Source organism: Pelodiscus sinensis, chromosome 1 (genome assembly GCF_049634645.1).
Source record: "Pelodiscus sinensis isolate JC-2024 chromosome 1, ASM4963464v1, whole genome shotgun sequence".
Lineage (NCBI taxonomy): Eukaryota > Metazoa > Chordata > Testudines > Trionychidae > Pelodiscus > Pelodiscus sinensis.
In genome coordinates, this window is record NC_134711.1 from 237,161,507 (window position 1) to 237,183,206 (window position 21,700).

The following is a 21,700-nucleotide window of genomic DNA, read 5'->3' on the forward strand; positions in this document are numbered from 1 at the left end:
ATATTTTGGTTCATAGGAATCTGCATTTTTCCCCCCCACTTAAAAATTCTGTATAGCAGTGAAATTGTCAAAAATCATGTTTATTGCATAATGACTGCCACAGCTTCAGAAAGCTCCTGCACTTCCATGAAACACAAGCATGAGGCATGCTGAGGGTTTGACTGAAGAACATTGTGCTCAAGGTACTCTGTGTCATACTTTCCATATCCCTCATACCCTGTGTTCAGAGTTCAAACTGCTCTATGTTTCAGTCTGCTTCCAACCTTCTGTTCCCAATATCCCTTGCACATCCTTAGATACCTCAGTCTCTTGTCATCCATGCCAGTGATCCTCAACTTTTTTGGGCTCAGGACCCATTTTTAAATGTTTGTGGCCTGTTCAAATGTTTGAGACCCATTAAATAGTCTGGGGATAGAGGCCAAATGCTAAAATGCCTTAATTAGGCATATTAGCACCCAGGGCAAACAAAGATGACCAGAGGGGGCAGAGCCATCCTGCCCCAGGCCCTGCACTTTGGGGGGTCATTGGTGGCCACCTCAATTGTCCTATGTATGGGTCTCAGGGTGGCCTGGGGGATTATCAGGGGGCCTGCCACAGGGCGGCGGCAGCGGCAGGGATTGCCCCCCCCCACACACACACACCCACCGTGGTGGCAGGAGCTGGAGTGACCCAGCAGTCTGGCCCTTTCCCAGCCTGTTGCACTTCACTTCACCACTGCAGCAGGAAGCGGACCACCCTAGTCACAGAGCGCACTGCTTCCTGCCACCATGGAGAAGCGGGACATAATGGGTTGGGAGATGGTAGAGAGGAGCAGATTGCTGGGTCATCCCAACTCCCGCTGCCCCAGTGAGAGCAAGAGGAGAGCCAACCCTTGCTGTTGCTGAGACACTGGTAATTCCCCAGCTCACATTGCTCGGGAAGGGGGCTTCATGAAGGGGGTGGACTTGGGGAAAAGTGTGAAGCAGGGTCAGAGTGGCAGTGGAGCAAGGCAAGGCAGAGATAGGATCTGCAGTGGATGGGTTGCCCTGAGTCCCATGCCAGGGGCACTGGGGGATTGGCCCAGGTCTCCCCTAGGGAAGGCCATGTGGGGGGGCACATGGGGTCATGTGCCCACCACTCTTAGGTTTTGTGATTATGCTCTCCCCTCCCTCCACAGTCCAGACAAACCAGTTTAGATTAAAAGCAATAGGCAATTCACCTGTCTGTGAACCACAGAAGAATGTCAATAGGCATTGTAACATGTAAACCACCTCATTTGTAAAATGTAACATCTGTTAAGTTTGGCAATATCCTCTTGCTTATTTGCTCTTAAGTACCCCTATAGTAAAAAAACTAACATCAGAAGAAATACTAATGTTATTGTAAAAAACCTTAAACAATAATGGTGCTGTAAAGCAGGTTTTATTTGACCACGGAACCTTTTTTTTTTTTTTTTTTTTTTTTTAATTGCGGGGGGAAACTGGTCGACCAAAAGAGAAAAAAAGGTGGAAAAAATGTCAAGCAAAAAAAACCCCACGAAACACTTGAAAATGGCAGCCTGGGCAATCGCCCGGCTCACCCACACCAACCCTTATTTTCACTTTTTGGGAAACACTGCTATAAAGTGTTCCCTCTAAGATTTTCTATCCATGAGCAGAGTGAGTTTTGTCTTATGCACCAATATTTAGGTCATGTGCACTTGTTTGGATATGTGCCACCATGGCACCCAGGTTATTAACAAATATCATATATATGGAAAGTCAGGGGCCTCATCCAGAATCAAATCATGGCCAGAATGGATGACTAATTTTGTGATGAAATACTGTTCATTGTTTGCAGGAAAGGGTCAGTTTCAAGTAATTTTTCAACTTGTAAAAATTATAAAAAAGTTTTGAAATTATCAAAATGTTCTGACCTTTTCTAAATAAAAAATTCCTGTCTTCTAGTACAGAAAAACTTTTCAATTTTTTAAGAGAAGTATAGTAAAACAGTTTAAAAATAAAAAATCAAAACAAAACATTTGGAAATCATGAAAACAAAAGTTTCATTTGACTCAGGATGGGATTTTTTCCTCTAGATTTTTGGCTTGAGAAATTTGAGATTTCTATTTTCATCCTGATTTGGAACAGGAATATTTTCAGATAATTCAAATTTTCATGGGACACAAAGCACATTTCCTGCCCAGCTCCAATAGTTGATGACCGTTTTATTATCCATCTTGCATTACGCAAGATAAATCTAAAAGCATGATCTCATAAAAAGACACCATCCCAAACTCCTCTAACTTGCCTATTTCTAGCCAATGAGATAGACATTAAATGTAAATTTGTCTCATTTTCCCCTTTGTCTTTATGTGTCTAGTCTCTCCCTACTCATTGTAACAGGGACCTTAGGATTCAATCATCATCATCAGGACTCGCCGAACCGCGGCGAGCCCCGCTTGCCAGCCGCACTGTCCGGCGATCTGCACATGCGCAGATCGCCCGAACCCGGCTCTTCCGGGTTACAATCTACTCGCCATGGGCGAGTAAATTGTATAATTTGTCGAGCCCTGATCATCATCATCATCAACAACCACCATGGGTTCAACGCCCGTTGGTGTCCGATGCTGCCCTCACTACTTCCTTCCATCTTTCTCTATCCAGTGTGGAGTGGCTTAGTTTCTGTAGATTAGCTCTGCGGAGTATTCCCTTTCTCCCATTCAGTTGCCATACTCCTGCCTAATAGCCATGTAAGCAAATTAAAGACAGGTAAGGTAAAAATCTGTAAGACAGCCTCATAAATTGTAGATTATCTCTTTATTGGCTTTCACTGCTTGTTAAACTAGAGTTGTAAACGCAAATTCATCCTTGGTGTAATAGGACTGATAACCCTGAAAAACTTAAACAACAACAAATAGTCTTGCAGCACCTTCAAGACTAACAAAACACGTAGATACCACGTAGAGATATTGATTTTTAAAATGGATGAAAGTTGCAAAATATATGCATAATATTTATTTATTTTGTTTTCATTAGAATTAACTAACTTCATTATTAAAAAGAAGCTGAAAATTAAATGTAAAATATCCAGCTATCAAAAACCATTCCTGAAGATGAAGAAAACGTTTCAGGAAGGTTTTAACTCATACCGAAGTTAATCTAATCAACACACCAAACTGTGTGCATCCCTTCTTCCCCAAGGCCACTTTAGCAGCTTAAAATGTTCCATTTTTGCTTCAAACAGTTTTTTGATCACTGTGTTCAACAAAGCTGATTGAAGCAAAAGTGAAGCCCTTATATGTTCTAAAACAGCCACTTGGATCGCTTCCTCTTTTTGACAAGATCCAGGAAGGCAACTCTGTGGAATGAGCATAGACGTGTCAAGATTCCTGCAAAATGGAATGTATGGGGCTCACATACCCACCATATTCTTGAGAACACCTGTAATGTAAAATGATGAGCAGGTTGATATGTTGTAGAATGTCTTGGTACAGCAAGCCATGTTATACCATTAGCTCACATCATCTGCTATCCTTCCTTCAGCAGGGGACAGTAAGACAGCCAAACAACACTAAGCAGTGTTATACGCAGTATGGACTACCACTTGCATTTGAACAGCTCGATTACTAACAACTTTTGTGCCACCTCCCAAGATGGCCTTGGACCTGGCAGCAGCTGCCCATTCTCCAACACAGCCTCGGATGCTAGAGCAGCCACCCTCAAGTGGACCTGTTCCCACCTGCCACACGGCCCTGCCAGGAGAGCAACCAGGTCCAGCTGGAAGGTAAGTGCTGCTGCATGGCTCTGTGAAGGTGGTGGGCAGGGTTAGAATTTTTTGTGCACAGCCACACAGGCGTGCACCTTAAAGGGAACACTTGTCCTATAGAACCTTAGGCTACATCTAGACTGCATTGCTTTTCCAGGATACCTCTGTAAACCTCATTCTACGAAGAATAAGAGATGCATTGAAAGAACACTTTTTTTCTGAAATTTGGCACTGTGTAGACACACAAAATTTCTGAAAAGCCTCTTTTGAAAGTAAATCGGAAAATGATATGCAATTTGCAGTATAGACCTAGCCTTAGAGACCAACCAAAATTATATATAGGTAGTATCATGAGCTTTCAGGGGAACAACCCACTTCTTCAGATGACAAAGAAGAAGAAGTGGGTTGTGCCCACAGAAGCTCATGATGCTATCTATATATTTTTGGTTAGTCTCTAAAAACAACAATGGTCCTGTAGCACCTTAAAGTATTTTTAGGTACAGACTAACAGAGGCTACGTCTAGACTGCTGCTTTTTTTGGAAAAAGACTTTCAAAAATTTTGCACAATTTGCGTACCCTTTTTCCAATTTTTTTTTGGAAGAGGCTTTTCCGAAATTCGGCCCATCTACACTGGGCCAAATTTCAGAAAAACCTCTTTCAGAAGAGCCCTTAATCCTCTTAAAATGAGGAACACAGGGCTTCTGAAAGAATGCATTTGCTCTTCTGCCCAAAATGTCGGAAGAGCAGACGCGTTCACTGGACACGGCAGAATTTTTCCAGAATACCTTTGGTATCCCAGAAAAACTCTGTAGTCTAGACATAGCCTGAGACTTTTAAGATTATTGTAGTCACTTATCTGTGGACCTACTAGCTACTAATGTTTTTGTATCCACTTGTTAGAAAAGAACAAAGGAAGATAATGTCACACTGTAATTACATGGCATGTGCCCTGTTAACTAGTTTACCTGTGACTATTGTCTATGCGCTTAATTAATCCCAGAGCAATAATATGTGTTATAACTAAAAACTAACTCATTTGATGTGTAAAATTGCATAAAAATTAAATGTTTTTAGCTATTACACTGTTCCCATTTATCTACACCCATTTGTCTAAAGTTCAGCAAGGAGGAACATTGACTTCAAAGCATGGGCAATATGTGCTCAATAAAGAGTAATCTACGAACACATGCTGTGCCAAAAAACATTTGACAGGCTGTTTAGAAAGCAAAGTTGTTTACATAAGAAACAAAATAAACTTGCAGTCTAATTTTAAAAGATTAAGCAAGACTTGAATCAAGCAGTGTCTTGCCTGGACAGATCGCATAAGCAGCTAACAGTTCCGCAAGGCAAAGGCCGTGTCTAAACTACACCCCTCTGTCGGCAGAGGGATGTAAATTGGACACATTGAAAGTGCAAATGAAGCAGAAATTTAAATATCCCACGCTTCATTTGAATAATCACATTCCAGCGCTTCCGGAACTTCAGGGGTGGGCAGAAGCACAGAACCTGGGCTGTCCCAGATGCTGGGAGCAGAAGCACCCAACCCCAGCTGGAACTGCTGGGGAATGAAACCCTGTGTTGCACAGAAGCACAGGTGTAGCGGAGCCCAGACTGCCCCAATTGAAGCCACTGGAAGCAGAAGCCTAAGCCTTAGCCCCAGCTAGAACTACTAAGGGAAGGAAGCCCCAAGCTCCATGGCCCAAATGGTAGTAGGAACCCTGGGGAAAATGGGAGACAGAAGCTGGGGGCTCTGCTCTATGGTTTCTCCAGTGCAGAAGTGAGGATGTACCTACCTCATTTCTGAAGTGCTTCTCAAGGCGAGTCTGATGTCCCCAACAAGAGGGGCCATGTAGAGGAAGGACAAATCCTGTCTCTCCCCAGCCTGGCCAGACTAGCAGCTGGGAGCCCCAGGCTCCTAATAGCATGGTGAGCTATGATTTTAGGGGGCAGGGCAGATTTCATGGTCTATGACAGGGATCGGCAACCTTTTCAAACCAAAGAGCCAAACTACATCAAAATTGAGAACAAATGGTCAACAAAGAAACGTGTAAGAATGCACATTTGTGTAACTGAAAATATACAACTTAGTATTAATGATAATTGACATAATGATTAATAATAGCATAAATGAAACATTGTACTCACAGACTTTATTTAATGGGACTTCTGCTGCTGAGTCTTTTCACGCATTTCTTTGACGTTTACATTGTAACTGCTCAAATCCAGCTTCATGCACACATTCAGGCTGTCTTCTATCAATCTTATGGTAGGGGGCTGGGATGTGGAGGGCACAGAAATTTGGGTTGGAGAGTCTAAGGGACTCAGAGCAGGGGGGTTGGGTGTATGATGGGCTCAGGGTTTGTGTGTGGGGGAGAGTTCAGGAATGTTATGACACTGCGGCCAGGTGGGGGCAAGGCCCCAAATTGGGGGCTTGTTGGCCAGGCTTCATTTTTAAATAGAGTAAAATATTATGTCCAACACAAAAGGTTTCAACATTGTCTTTATTTATGGGCGGGGAATAGGAATGTTAAATATTGGTTAATTGAATAATTGAGTAACCTCATGAATTCTTCTTGATTACTCAACTATTCTATAGTCCCTGGGGGCAGAGGTGGCAGCCAGTGTGCTCCAACCTCACTCCTGAGGAGCCCCCTACCACTCCACTCTGCTCTGCTGGCTCTGTATCAGAGGCAGCAGTGCAGGGTGCCAGTCTGGAGCTGGTTGCAAGGGGAGCCAGTTTAAAAACCAGCTCCCCTCGCGGACCAGCTGCCTTTCGCCCTGTGCTGCTACCTCTGATAAAAAGGAGGCAGCACAGGGTGGCAGTGGCCCTTGTCTGGGGGGGGGTCAGAGCTCCTAGACCCAGTGCAAGCCGGAACTGAGCTGGGCTGCCTGCCCACCCGGCTCTTAGTACACTTTAAATAAGGGGTGGACAATAATTTTTTGCTGGGGGCCACTTCGGAAATTTTTGAAGTGGCCCTGGGCCACATAGGAAGGGTGGGGCATCAAGCGGAAGGGGCATGGCCAAGATATTTCACCCCACGTTCCCCCAAGGTGCCCATGCCCCTGGTGTGAGAAGAGATTTCTCTCGCTTCCCTGCCCCAAGGCCAATTAAGGCCTGGGGGCAGTGGAGCATGCAAAGCCTTCTCTGCTCTGCCCCCGCCCTGCAAGCAGCGCTTCAAAGTGCCGCATGCTCCTGGCAGGAGGAGGCTTCGAGTGCTCTCCCGCTCGCAGGCCCTAATTGGATCGAGCCCTCGGAGGCCATTTTGCCCACCCCTGCTTTAAATGCAGAGCCACAGCAGAGGAAGGTCCCAGACCAGTTTCAAGCCAGGACCGAGTGGGACTGCTGGCCTGCTGCTAAAAAATTTACTGGCAAGTGGGTGGGGGATGCATGTAGTTTACAGCATTAACCTATAAGCTGTTGCTTATCGGTTAATTGACTACCCAGTTGTCCCCAACTCAGTGCCCGCGGGTGCCATGGCACCTGCCGGGGCATTTATGTGTGCCCACCTAGTGACCAGGGTGCCAGCCCAAGCCATTCTTGCACCACAGGCCCTGGGCGCTCGGCACATGCATGGCCCCCAACCAGGGCGTGCAGTGCATGCGTGGCCCCGCCCCCGGCAGCCCCATGAGGTTGGGGACCATTGAACTACACTATTACATCCCTACAGGGATGGGGAACCTTTTTTGGGTTGGGGCCACTGAGATTGGGTGAAGGAGGCGGTTGTGACCTGAGGCACATGACTGGGGTGCAGGGGTTTTGATTGTGACCTAGGACAGGGATTACAGTTTAGGAGTTTGGATTGTGACCTAGGGCAGGAGGGGGCTGTGACCTAGGGCAAGAGACTGGGGTACAGGAGAGGGTGCAGGGGTTTTGATTGTGACCTAGAGTAGGAGGGGAATGTGATCCGAGGCAGAGGACTGAGGTGCGGGGTTTGGCAGGGGGTATGGGCTCCGGAGGGGGGACAGAGAGTTTGGGTTATGTGGGGTTGGGAGGCTGAGGGCTGGGGAAAGGAAAGGGCTGGTGTACAAGAGGCGGGCTCTGGCTGGCAGTGAAATTCCAGCCCAGCATGTTTCTCAGGAGCCTGCCCTGCCTCCCAACCCCGCACAGGCTGCAGGGTCATGTGCTCTATGACTAAGAGCCTGAGGGGAGGGGGGATTGATGCCTCACGCTCTTCCTGTTCTTGAAATAGGCAGCTTCCATTGGTCAGAAACCAGCCAATGGAATTGTGCTGGGGGGCAGGAGCAGCCATGAAACACCACTCAACCTACCTCTCCTGGATCAGCCGCTTTTCTGAACGCGTTCAGGAACAGGGCATGCAGGGGAGTCTGCCTGGGGGCTCCCTGCTGTGTCCATGGTCAGATTATTTTGCCCATGTCTGCTGTAGGGCCAGTGCAGGCTCCCTGATTTGGGGGAAGCAAGGGGGAACTCGGCTTGAGCTTCAAAAGAGCCATATTTGGCTCATGAGCTATAAGTTGCTGACCCCCTGGTCTATGACATGTTTTTCACAGCCGTGAAATTGGTAGGGTCCTACCTACGAAACCTTTACCATATTACACTGAATTATACATTATTAAAATTGGAAAGAACTAACCTTTATTGCAGCTTCTCTCAAAGCCTCCAATCTCTGTCTACTACTTTCTTTCATGTTTACAACATCTTTGTAATCACCCTGAAGAGCTCTCTGGAGTCCATGGATTGCTTGAAAGACTGAATTTTCACTTTCATTCAGCTCCTTTTGAAAAATCTCAAATGTGTGCACCTGAAAAAGCTTCTCTTCATCTGACAACACCAAGTCTTTCTCCACGGATCTTATTGCATTTTTTAGTTTGTTGAGAACCACGTTCTTTTGTCGAAGGAGTCCAGATAGCTTTCTACAGTTTTCTAAGACCCACTGTTTTCTGTGAGTGACAGCAGCACCTTTCCCACGATGCAGCTTTATTGCATGTTTTACTACATCTTCATGTTCCGCAGTGTTCAATAACTGGCAGCAAAGCAGTGAAATCAGTATCCATAGGCAATTAAACTCAATTGCCTTCATTGTATTACTGTATGCAACCAGGAACAATCCAAAGCCTTCTACAATATGCTCTTTGCATTTTGAATACACTTATGCTGAAAGATAATACAAATTAACTGTCAAACATGCAATACAGGATCACAAGACCAAATTCCATTTTTAAAAAGTCTCAAATGAAGTACTTAATAAAAGTATGTGTTCTCCTTTGATCAACAGATAGTAGGGCTATCAAGTAATTTAAACATTAATTGTGCGATAAATTGCACTATTAAACAATAATAGAATACCATTTATTAAAATATGTTTGAATGCTTTCTATATTTTCAAATATTTTGATTTCAATTACAAAACAAAACATGACATGTACAACTCTATATTTCTTTTATGACAAATATATGCAGAGTAAAAAACAAATAAGAGTATTTTTAATTAATCTAATACAAGTTCTGTAGTGCAATCTCTATCATGATAATTGAACTTACAAATGTAGAATTATGTCCAAAAATTAACTGCATTCAAAAATAAAACAATGTAAAACTTAGAACCTACAAGTCCACTCAGTCCTACTTCTTGTTTAGCCAATCGCTCATACAAGCTTGGTTACAATTTGCATGAGATAATGCTGCCCATTTCTTATTTACATTGTAACCTGAAAGCGAGAACGGTACAGGATATTTATGTGCCATGGGCATTAAAGATTTATGTGACTAACACAGTGTGGCACAGACTATCCAATACGTTTTTGGACTGCATTGAAGACAACTTTTTGTTTCAGAAGGTTAAAAAAGCTACTGGGGTGAAGCTGTTCTAGATTTGATTTTAACAAATAGAAAGGAACTGGTTGAGAATTTGAAAATGGAAGGCAGCTTGTGTGAAAGCGATCATGAAATCATAGAGTTAATGATTCTAAGGCAGGGGTGAGCAAAAGGGCCTCCGCGGGTCAGATCCAGCCTACCAAGCGGATGGATCCAGCCTGCAAGAGGCCCTGCTGCTCCTCCACCCCTAGGCCAATTAGGGCCTGAGGACAGGGGGACGCGCGAAGCCTTCTCTGCTCTGCCCCCACCCTGCGAGAAGCATGCAGCACTTCATAGTGCCGTGTGCTCCCGGCAGGGTGGGATGAGGCTTCAGGACCGGGGGCCAGGGAAGCACGTAGCCCTTTTAAGTGCCGCGTGCTGCTCGCAGGGGAGAAAGGAAGAGCGGAAGAGGCTTTGCACGCTCCCCTGCTCTCAGGCCCTAATTGGCCTAGGGGCAGGGGAGCAAGGGAAGTCACCTCCCACGCCAGGGGCATAGGTATCTTGGGGGGATGTGGGTTCCAGAAGACTGGAAAAGGGCAAATATAGTGCCCATCTATAAAAAGGGAAATAAGAACAACCCAGGAAACTACAGACCAGTCACTTTAACTTCTGTGCCGGGAAAGATAATGGAGCAAGTAATTAAGGAATTCATCTTCAAACACCTGGAAGATAAAACGGTGACAGCAAGTGTGGATTTGTAAAGAACAAATCATGTCAAACCAATCTGATAGCTTTCTTTGATAGGATGACAGGTCATATGAATAAGGGAGAAGTGGTGGACGTGGTATACCTAGACTTCAGTAAAGCATTGATACTGTCTTGCATGAAATTCTGATCTATAAATTGGTGCATAATTGGCTGGACAACCATTCTCAGATAGTAGTTATTAATGGTTCACAGTCCTGATGGAAGGGCATAACAAGTAGGGTTCAGCAGGGTTCTGTTTTGGGACTAGTTCTGTTCAATATCTTCATCAACAATTTAGATATTGGCATAGACAGTACGCTTATTAAGTTTGCAGATGATACGAAGTTGGGAGGGGATACAACTACTTTGGAAGATAGGGTCATAATTCAAAATGATCTGGACAAACTGGAGAAATGGGCTGAGGTAAATAGGATGACATTTAATAAGGACAAATGCAAAGTGCTTCATTTAGGAAGGAGCAATCAGTCTCACACATACAGAATGGGAAGTGACTGTCTAGGAAGAAGTGCTGCAGAAAGGAATCTAGGAGTCATAGTGGACCAGAAGCTAAATATGAGTCAACAGTATGATGCTGTTGCAAAAAAAAAAAAAAAAAAAAAAGCGCAAACATGATTCTGGGATGCATTAACAGGAGTGTAGTGAGCAAGACACAAGAAGCCATTCTTCCACTCTACTCTGCACTGATTAGGCCGCAATTGGAGTATTGTGTCCAGTTCTGGGCACTACATTTCAAGAAAAATCATGAGAAATTGGAGAAAGTCCAGAGAAGAGCAACAAGAATGATTAAAGATCTAGAGTACATGAGCTATGACAGAAGACTGAAAGAATGCTTACTTAGTTTGGAAAGGAGAAGACTGAGAGGGGACATGGTAGTGGTTTTCAGTATGTAAAAGGGTGTCACAAGGAGGAGGGAGAAAAATTGTTTTCCTTGGCCTCTGAGGCTCGGACAAGGAGCAATGGGCTTAAACTGCAGCAAGGGAGGTTTAGGTTGGACATTACGAAAAACTTCTCAACCGTCAGGGTGGTTAAATGCTGGAATAAGTTGCCTATGGAGGTTGTGCAATCTCCATCTCTGGAGATATTTAAGAGAAGGTTAGTCTATCAGAGATGGTCTAGATTAGGACTACTCAATTTTGAAAGCCCCAGGGCCCACAATGATACTCACAGCACATGCTGAGAGCCACAAGTTAAGTGTGGTTGCATATACATGCAAATAGCTTCTTTCACACTGATGGGCATTAATACATTGATTAAGGCAAGTCTATACAACAAACAGGCCTCATTGAAGTCAGTTCTGCTTATGTTAATAAAATGCAATATTTATCCAATTTCCACCCATATGACAGCACTTTTAACGAGCAATGACAGTCCAGGAATTTAACTACTAAAACGCATATCCACAGAAGACCATTATATTGACTACTTTTTTGTTTTGGCTCCCACTTAGGGGCCGCAAAAAAACAGGCCACGAGCTTGAAATAAGGGATAAGGATTTTTCGGAAAAGGCCTTATTTTTCAAAAGATCAGAGTCTAGACTGGTGCTTTTCTCCGGCAAAGCTCCGTGCCGAAAAAAAGCGGCAGCCATTTTTATACTAATGAAGCGCGGGAGATTTAAATTCCCGCTTCATTAGCAATTGCGATACGTCTAATTTACATCCCTTTTCCGAAAAAGGGATGTAGTCTAGATGTAGCCCAGGGGTTTTTCTCAGAAAAACAGCCATTTTTCTGAAAAACTCTCATTTATGTTCACACTACAATCACGTTCTTTCGAAAACAAATCAAAAGAACAAAGGGGTTTGCCAACGTTGGTAAACCTCTTTCGACAAGGAACAACACCTTTTCTGAAAGAATTCTTTCAGAAAAAGACATGTGTGGATGGGGAAGAGGGAGTTCTTTCAACGAAAGAGGAAAAGGAAAAAGCACAGGTGCCCTGGTGGCCACTCCGCCCATAGTAATCACAGCTTACATGTGAGATAGCATCCATTCTGTCAAAAAAGCAGAACACTTTTTCAGTGAAGTATGGACACACTCTTCTGGAAGAAGTTTTTTCAGAAGGTCTCTTTCAGAAAAGCTTCTTTCGAAAGAAGCCTGCAGTCTAGACATAGCCCCTGGAAACTGCAGACAAGTCAGCTTAATGTCTGTGCCAGGAAAGATAATAGATCAAATAATTACAGAATCCATTTGCAAACAGCTAGAACAGGGCTACTCAACATGTGGCCAATGGGCCGTGTGTGGCCCACAGTGCAGTTTGGGTTTATGCAAGGCTCAACATGTGTCCCATGGGTGGGAGCCAAAACAAAAGTAGTCAATATTAGCCTTCTGTTGATATGTTTTAGTAGTTAAATTTCCGGACTGTCATTGCTCATTAAAAGTGCTGTCATATGAGTGGAAATTGGGTAAATATTCCATTTTATTAATATCAGCAGAACGGACTTCAATGGGGCCTGTGTGTTGTGTGCTTTTGCCTTAATCTTTGAACTCATGCCGTCAGCGTGAAAGAAGCTATTTGCAATGTTACCAACAGAATTTATAAATCTTACTATACTGAGACACTATATTTTAAGCCATATGAAAAAGAAAGCATTGCCTTAATTTTGAATATTTACCTAACCAATTATAATGCCTTAACTATAGCATATCGTGCGGAATTTAATTACTAGTTTTATTTTAAAGTAAATAGTGAAAGACTAGGGAGGACAGAGAAGACCCTCTGTAGTGCCAAGAAGATCCTACACCATCTCAGCCAAATTATACGAAACTGATGACGTTCAGTCAAAAATATAAGAACCATACTGGATATGGTCCAGTTAGTCCAGCATCCTATCTCCAACAGTGTCTGCATGTTTAACCAACGAGACTACTCAAAATAAAATTAAACACGTGCATAAGTGTCTGCAATGTGATGGCCTAAGTTGTCCATATGGGAATGAACAATAAAAATCATCCCATTGAGGAATGCGAACTTTTGAAGAGATAAAAAGGTATTGAGTCTCATTAATTTTGTAGAAGATGGAGGGAGGAGCACACAAGATAGGTAGCAAAGCAAATATCTCATTCGGGGAATAGATTTTAAACCCGAATTTCAGAGGTGTCTGGTGTTGTTACACACCAATTTATGTACATGTGAAAAGAACTAATTTTCCCTTCTGGATGAATCTGAAGGAAATTTTGCCATATTCTATATAATTTTACTCTATCTGGAGAAAAGGAAATGAGCAAAAGTTTAGGGCTTTCCAATTACAATGTCTGTCTTCACCTCCCCGGATGGGGGAAGAGGGGAAGTATGCAGTACTACAGTTTCTCCTTATCAGAACAGGTATAGAAAAATGGTCTCAGGGAGGAGGGCGAGAGCTATGGTATGAATGTGTCATGGTAGGAAGGAACTGAGCTGTGCATCTCGTGGTCTGCCTAGAGTGAAGGAGCTGAGCATCTCACAGACTCTCTGGAAGGCAGGGAGTGGTATGTGTGGAAGGCTCTGCTTCTCAGTCTATTGTGGGGAGCAAGAAGAGGTATGCCTCTCAGTTTCGTTCTGGTGGGATGGGGGTTAGAGCTGGGCATCTCACAGTCTCTCACTGCATGTGTTTCTGAGAACTAGGGATGTTAAAAAGTGGGTAACTGAGTAACTGTATGATTGCTGAAAATTTCCTACCGCTCCCCAAGAGCCAATAGGTGCTGGGAGCCAGCTATTAAACCAGCTCTGGGCACGCACTGGCTTACAGCCTAGCCGAGCTGCCGCTATATAAGAGACAGCAATGTGGGACAGCAGCCAAACTCCCCAGGAACCAATGCATGCCAGGAGTCAGCTGTCTCTCTGCAGGCTCTGATACAAAGGCAGCAGAATGGGGTAGGAGCCTGAACATAAGAACGGCTGTACTGGGTCAGACCAAAGGTCCATCTAGCCCAGTAGCCTGTCTGCCAACAGTGAAATTATCTAGCTTCTCTTTAAACTCTGTTATAGTCCTAACCTTCACAGCCTCCTCTGGCAAGGAGTTCCACAGGTTGACTACACGCTGTGTGAAGAAGATCTTTCTTTTATTAGTTTTAAACCTGCTACCCATTAATTTCATTTGGTGTCCTCTAGTTCTTCTATTATGGGAACTAATAAATAACTTTTCTTTATTTGCCCTCTCCACACCACTCATGATTTTATAGACCTCTATCATATCCCCCCTCAGTCTCCTCTTTTCTAAACTGAAAAGTCCCAGTCGCTTTAGCCTCTCCTCATATGGGACCCATTCCAAACCCCTAATCATTTTAGTTGCCCCTTTTCTGAACCCTTTCCAAGGCCAAAATATCTTTTTGAGGTGAGGAGACCACATCTGTACACTGTATTCAAGATGTGGGCAAACCATAGTTTTATTCGGTGCAGTATGATATTCTGTGTCTTATTTTCTATCCCTTTCTTAATAATTCCTAGCATCCTATTTGCCTTTTCGACCGCTGCTGCACACTGTGTGGAAGTTTTCAGAGAACTGTCCACGATAACTCCAAGATCTCTTTCCTGATGTGTCATAGCCAAATTAGCCTGCATTCAATTGAATGCAGTAACATTAACCATGTAAATCATTATCCGATTACATCCCTAGGGTACGACTAGACTACAAGCCTCTTTCAAAAGAGATCGTCTAGACAACCACAAGATTTTCGAAAAAGCGATCCCCTTTTTTGAAAGAGAGCACCCAGGCAATCTGAAAAAGCCCTGTTTACGTTCAAAAATGCCTTTTTTTGAAAGAGCTCTTTGGCAAAAAAGCGTTCTTCCTTGTAAAATTAGGTTGTCAGAAAAGCCAGGGCATTCTTTCGATTTAATTTCAAAAGAACGCAACAACAGTCTAGACGCAGGTGAAGTTTTTTTTTGAAAAAAGGCCATTTGTTTTAACCTCTGTAGTCTAGGCATAGCCCTAGTGTGGACACCTGGGCACCCCACTGTCGCTCTCTGGGGGTGGGGGTGGGGGTGCGCGTGTGTAGCTGTGAATCGCACCCTGTGGGCAGTGCATGTTGGGCGCTGTGTGTGTGCAGCGGGTTGTGCTCAGGGAAGCTCATGACACCAGCTACATGGTTTGTTAGTCCGGTGCAGGACTGTCCGTTGCTTTTCAGTTAAATCATTGAGGGTGCTGTGGGGAGCGGCGCTTCTCCCAGGCTGGGGGGGGGGGGGGGGGGCTGTGCAGTGCATACCTCGGTCACTCTGGGGCGGGGCGCTGCCCGGGGCAAGCTGGGCCGTGCGTGTCCGGGTCGCTCCAGGGCGGGGCTGCCCGGCCCAACAGCCCCGTTTTCGCTCTCACTGGCGAGCGACGAACCTCCCGCAGCGGCCAAGCCTCCCCGGCGCAGGGAGAACCGGCCCGCTCCTACCTCGGTGCGGTGGCCGCGGGCTGGGGCGAGGTGGCCGCTCTAGGTTCCGGCTGCCGCTGCCTCCAGCTGCCCGGTTCATAGAGCCGCAGGCGGGGCCGGCCCAAAGCAGTGGCGCCGCGTGCCGTTACCCCTGCTCCTATTGGGCGTCCGATCAACCGCCTCAACGGCCCCCTGGTGAGAAACAACCCACGCCGGCTGCCAAGCCGCTGTCTCGCTTCGCGCCGGGAGCTGAGTGAGGACGCGGCTCCTTTAAGCGTCATGTCACATGGGATTTGTAGTTTTTCGGTAGCCCTTGCCCGTAAACCACCGTCCCTATTGTTCGCGCAGTGCGCTCTGGGAGATGTAGTCCCAGCTCGCCGGCGCAATGCACGGCGGGTACCAGCCCGAAAGCTCGTCCGTCCCGAAGCATCATGGGAGATGTAGTCCCCTGGGCGCCTCCCGTGGGGCTCTGACCCTCCCGTGCCTGTGGCGCGGCGGCGAGGCGGGGACTGCTGCTCCCAGATCGGCGGCCGGGGCCCAGGGCCCGCTCGCTGCCCAGCGCGCTCGGCGATAGGTGGCTGAGGCGAGCCGGGGCGCGCCTGCGCAGGAGGCGGCGGCGCTGGGCAGTGAAGTTGGTCAAAGCGCCGGTGACAAGATGGTAGGTGGGGAAATGCCCCGCAGCCCCCCCCCCCCCCATCCCTGCGCAGCGGCCCTGCCCAGAGGGGCTGCGCCCGCGGAGCGGTGTCTGCCGCCGCCGCCGGGGTCGTCGGAGGGAAGGTCACCGGGCGGGGGACGGGAGCGACCGGGGCGCGGCGAGGGGAACGGGGGCCCCGTGGGGGGGCAGAGAGGGTCTCGGGGGCCGGGCCCGCGGCGAGAGGCGCCGGGCCGGGAGGGGGTGGGTGGAGCGAGGCTGTAGGTATTTTGAGAGCGGAGCCTGGCGGCGGCGGCACCAACCTGCCCTTTTTTGGGCTTTAGGCTCCCAGGGCAGGTGGCTGGAGCCGAGTCCCTCCCCTTGCGCCGGGGTCGGTCTTCGGGCATGGGGGCTGGCCTGGGCCGGGCTGCCGCCCCCAACGGAGTTGGGCTGCACAGGTGTGCGGGACAGGGTGGGAAGGGTTGCGGGGCCCGGGCAGAAGCGAGGAGCGCCCTGGTCCCTGCTGGGGGGCGACGGGGCGTCTTGCGCTTGTGCTGCACGTGTCTGTGCTGAGCTTGGGGAAGGTAGTTTAGGAAGCTCCAGAGCAACAGCCTCTCTTCCCCCTCCCTCCCCCCATCACTTGAAGAGGTTCCGCCACCCGCGTTCCTCACTGACGTGCTCTGTGTTGTTGTTTTGTAAGGAAAGAAAGTTAGCCGAGCATGAAAAATCATCCATAGCGTTGAAATTCTCTTTCACCCCGAACTGTGAAATCACAACCGTGACTCTCTAAATTGCTCTCAAAGAAGCATATTGTCACTTTCCTCAAAAAAGTGGCTGCAGTAGTTTGGTGGGCTGGAAGAAAACTTGCCCCCTAGTCTCCAAAGAAAGTCAGCCTAGCTAGTAGAAATCCACTGTGGTGGTGTGGAAAATATTGTCCTATCAGGATAACGTTAAAACTTAAATTGTATTTGGGCTCCTAGATGATACAGTCATTTGCCAAAATAGAAATGCATATCTAGATTGTTTTTTGGAATAAACAATTGACTTGGTATAGGGTGGATATACATTCATGCAAAAGAAAGCAAGTTTGTGTCCTACTGAGCAATATTCCAAGTAGCAATGTAAGCAACTAGTTGACTACCCAATAAGCCTAGGCTTATTCATTAGTCAAGTCATCACTTGACTAGTCATACCTCCTCCCCCCCCCACACACAAATTGCCTCTGTATCAGAGGCAGCAAGGCAGGGGGAGTGGGAGCTGTCTTAAAAGCCAGTTCCCCCCAGCACCATCTCTGTGCGGGGCAGGGAAGACAGAGGCACAGCATGGGGAAAATGGTGTAAGCCCTGACTGAGCAGCTCTGGCTCCAAGTCCCGGACCCTGCACCTCTGCTTTTTAAATGTAGTAGGAGCCTGATGGCTCTTATTACATCTAAAAAGGAGAGCCACAGTGAACCCCCATATCGACTAATCAAATAGTCAATGGAAATTCCATCGGATACTTGATTAGCTTCCTAACTGCTATTTAATATCCCTAATTCCAAGGCCATCATGTCTGTGGGAGTGCATAATTGGAAAGCTCAGTAAAGTAAGATGAGTTTACAATGAATTCAAAGGTGATCAAAGATATTTTGGACAGAGTCCAGATTAGGCCTTGCCTCTTTTTGCAACATCTGTTTTAACAATTTTTAGAACGTTGGTGAGGTGACAGATTGTAGTTTTCATGTCAGAGTACATAATGTCACCCCATTATGTCTTATTGCAAAATATACACACTATTTTGCAGTCATTAAGAAAGAAGACATGCTAGAAAAATATTTCTATACATCTTTTATTTTTAAATAAAGAATTGTTCATGTACATAATTGAAATAAGACTTGATTGTATTTTGGAGAACAATTATGCATTGGCAGAAAGATTAATTGAATATTTTCCACCTCTGTTCTTTTGCAGCAGAAAAGAGACATAGGTTACTTGAAGTTTGTAGACCATTCTATTTATACATATACACTCATATCTAGCTATAAAATAAAAAGATGAAACTTTTAATTTGCTGTGTTGCACCCATGTTGTCCCAGGATATTAGACACACAAGGTAGCTGAAGTAATATCTTTTCTTGGACCAACTTATGGTGGTGAAAGCTTGTATCTTTCACCACCAGAAGTTGCTCCAAGAAAAGATATTACCTCACCCACATTGTCTCTAAAAAGTTTTAGTTATCATGGTTTTTATCACAGATTCCTATTATGAAGTGACCCAACACTAAATTAATTGTAACTTAGACTCTTGTTTAAATGTTCAAGATTTTATTGTAGAAAGATTTAATATATTTCCACTTCCAGGAAAATTTAGGATTTTTCAAAGTATAAATAGATGTACACTATCTCTTGTAGTGAAACACCTAAGATCATTTAACATTAGCAAAATCAATTGCAGTTATCTCTGGCTATAATTAAGGATGTTCTCATTTTATGGATATTCTGTATTTTTTCAGTATTTAGAAAATAACTTAATGAAAGGAAGAAAGAAAAGACTGAAGGCTGTAATTTGTGCACATGATGCACTTCTTGTCTTATGTGACCATCTGTAATAATCTTTTAATATGACTGTATCTAGAGTGTGTAAAAAAGATAAGGGTGGAGTAGAAGATGTATCTATATTTAGACTGTAGTGTCACATTGAACAGAGTGCTGTGCAGTAGAATACATTATAAAAGCTTGTTCTAATAATCAGGTATCAGCAAATCAGTGCTTCTGATGTTGGCTTAAATACAGGGTGAGTAAATTTTGAAGTGTTTACCCAGATAACTTACTTATCTACCCAGAAATATAACTTGTACTACCTATGATAAATAAAAGAGATGTCTTGAAACCCACAGTTTGATTTTTAATAAGCTATTTTATGCAGACAATAATGGTAAAATATATTGGTAGCAGATTTTTTTTCTCTATTTAAAATCTCTTTTCCCCACTCCTGTATTCTCCAGAAATTCTCTGAGATGTTATAGAGCTATGGTTTGCAGTAACTCATTGCCATTGAGAAAAACATTTCATGGTTCCTATCAAACTTTATTCTACTGAATAACAAAGTAATCAGTTACGTTAATATAAACACCTCTTCTCAGAACATATTAAAGCTTTGATTAGATTCACAAACCTTTTGTAAACTCATAATATTGACTGAATCTCTTGCTTGGCTGCTTTATTAGTTTTGTTTTCAAGATCACTTTTTCTGAAAATGACAGTGTTAAACACAGTTCCCAGTATTAAAATTGAGAAGTGTTTTGTAACTTTAACTAACTTAAATAATTACCCAGAAAACATTATTGTTCAGTAGCACTAGAAATTGTGAAAAAAATTAAGCCAACTGTTAAACAATTCAGATATTTCTAAAGGCCTTTATTTACTGACTTTCATTTTTGTATGATTTGTGCCTTTGAAACTTATTTTATCATTAAAAGTAAAATTATTTTCAGCAAATAGACCCAATTGTCATAACAGTAGTATTTTAAAGAGTTTTTAACCAAATAATTCTGAATTTAATGGGAAGTATCAAACAATTTTTGCACCTGAGTAGGAACACACATTTGAATTTATTGTTACCAGAATATATGCTGTTAAAATGTACATATAGATGCTGTTATTTCAATTTCCAGAAGTGCTGTCTATTTAACTGCAGAAGAGCAAGGCTTTGGCTTCCTTTAATTCTGAAGTGAAAGTTGTCACACTCCAAGAAAACTAAACCCTTTTAAAAGATAGGCATTAGTAATAGAATGCTGAAACAAACTTCTGGATTAGCTTCATTGGCTTTCCTGCTTCTTTTGCATCCCAAAGCATAAGCTTAAATCGTCTCAGAAGGACAAGGTCCGCCAGTTTATGGCATTTACCCAGGCTGGTGAAAGGACTGCTATATATTGCTTAATGCAGAATGAGTGGAAACTAGAAGTGGCAACAGACAACTACTTCCAGAACCCAGACTTGTACTACAAAGAATCCATGAAAAATTCAGTAGACAGAAAGAAATTAGAGCAATTGTATTACAGGTACAAAGGTAAGGATCATTTTTTATCTATGTCATTTGAAATACATTTCTGCTTTACATTTTTGCCACTGATAACATCTTCTAAGACTGCTAATGCAATGTACTACTTTTAATTGTCTATATGTTGCTGTAATAATAGGTTCACTGGAAGGCTCTCTTTTTTCCTTCTTGCATGTCTTATAATGTTAACCACAGAAGTCCAGAAATTTGTTTTCTAAAGGGTAAAGCACCTTAAAAATAGGAAGGATTGCATGTGATATTAGAAAAAATGGACTAAAACCAGTTATTTATGGACATGATCATGGCTTTGTAAAAACATATTATGCATTGTATTTGATCTCTTATTCGTGAAAGACTGTTAAGGAATTTTGTTATGTGATGTTACTTTGCATGGTAAAATTATGTCTGTAACTTCAGTGTTAAATGCTTAAGTATAGTTCAGATGAAAGGGGGTAATCTTTTATTTTAAGCCATAAGAACACTTTCAGTTATAAGAGAGGGCCTGATGACTATCAAGCAAGGAAACTGAGAATTAAAGTTGAAACTCCATCCTTAATTTACCCTTTGTGCTTGAATATTACATCATAAATAATGTCAGATGACCTGTTGTTTAGATATGCTAGGAAAAACATACTCACAAGGAAGTGAATTAAAGGTGGAGTTGTGTTTTATTTTCCATTTCTTTTTTATTTTACGGTAGTGTTTAAACGAAGAGGAAAAATAAAAGGGAAAAAAATGGCCATGGAAGTGTAAGAATTGACGTGATCCAGTGTAAGAGCTCCTTTTGAAATGTTAATATTTTATATTAATGCATGTAAATGTTTATTAAATAGAATGAAGCAGCTCCGAATCATTACTATCTATTGCTTAAATCTAAATCGTCCTCTAGACCTTTTTAAATGGATATTAGACCAGATTTTTGTCTAGTCTGAATCCTCTCTAAACATACTATATGGTTATGCTTCTCGCCAGAATTGCTTTGTATATACATTAGTGTCTGTCATATTAACAACTCCGCTAGTCTGAAACATCATCAAGACTTGTACCATATTACACACAGATGAGCTTCAAAATTTCATTTAAAAAACATATGGTTGTGTTGAGTTGTAGGAAAAACACAAAGATTCAGGCAAAATAGAAAATTTCTTGTGTGTGTATTTGTAGACGTTTACTTAAACCACTTGTCTGGTTTAGTTTTACTTTTATTATTAATTGTTTGTCAATTTTAAAATACTCTGAGGTTAAAATAAATATATTTAAATTCTGAACAATTACCAATACTTTAATACTGCAGGAATTTAAAGAGTGTTATTTAGCTTTCATTATCTGTGCTGTTTACTTTATTTCACTTTGGTGAATGTAAATAGGCTAATCAGTTTTGCTGATTTTATGTGTCAGCACAGTATTGTAGCATCAAGACTGAAAATGCTGTAAGGGCAAATGTAAATCTAAACACATT

At 43.6% G+C, this 21,700-nt stretch overlaps 2 protein-coding genes across 5 annotated transcripts in view; one reads left to right on the forward strand and one right to left on the reverse strand.

Annotated features, from left to right (window-relative positions):
• Positions 1-15,831, reverse strand: part of SLC9D1 (solute carrier family 9 member D1) — a 65,135-nt gene extending 49,304 nt beyond the window's left edge. The window contains exons 1-2 of one of the 2 annotated variants that reach the window (XM_006138936.4): positions 15,594-15,831; positions 8,320-8,840 (exon numbers count right to left, since the gene is read on the reverse strand). In XM_006138936.4, the coding sequence (XP_006138998.1) occupies positions 8,320-8,766 (447 nt within the window). In that variant the 5' untranslated portion in view covers positions 8,767-8,840; positions 15,594-15,831. Of the gene's footprint in view, positions 1-8,319; positions 8,841-15,419 lie in introns of both variants that reach the window. The other variant, XM_006138935.4, reaches the window with a different exon arrangement.
• A 236-nt stretch (positions 15,832-16,067) lies between these two features.
• Positions 16,068-21,700, forward strand: part of DCUN1D2 (defective in cullin neddylation 1 domain containing 2) — a 44,512-nt gene continuing 38,879 nt past the window's right edge. The window contains exons 1-3 of one of the 3 annotated variants that reach the window (XM_075918451.1): positions 16,068-16,230; positions 18,934-18,975; positions 20,034-20,250. In XM_075918451.1, coding sequence (XP_075774566.1) covers positions 20,076-20,250 — 175 coding nt within the window. In that variant the 5' untranslated portion in view covers positions 16,068-16,230; positions 18,934-18,975; positions 20,034-20,075. Of the gene's footprint in view, positions 16,231-16,480; positions 16,662-18,933; positions 18,976-20,033; positions 20,251-21,700 lie in introns of those variants that run through there. The other 2 variants (XM_075918450.1, XM_075918452.1) reach the window with 2 other exon arrangements.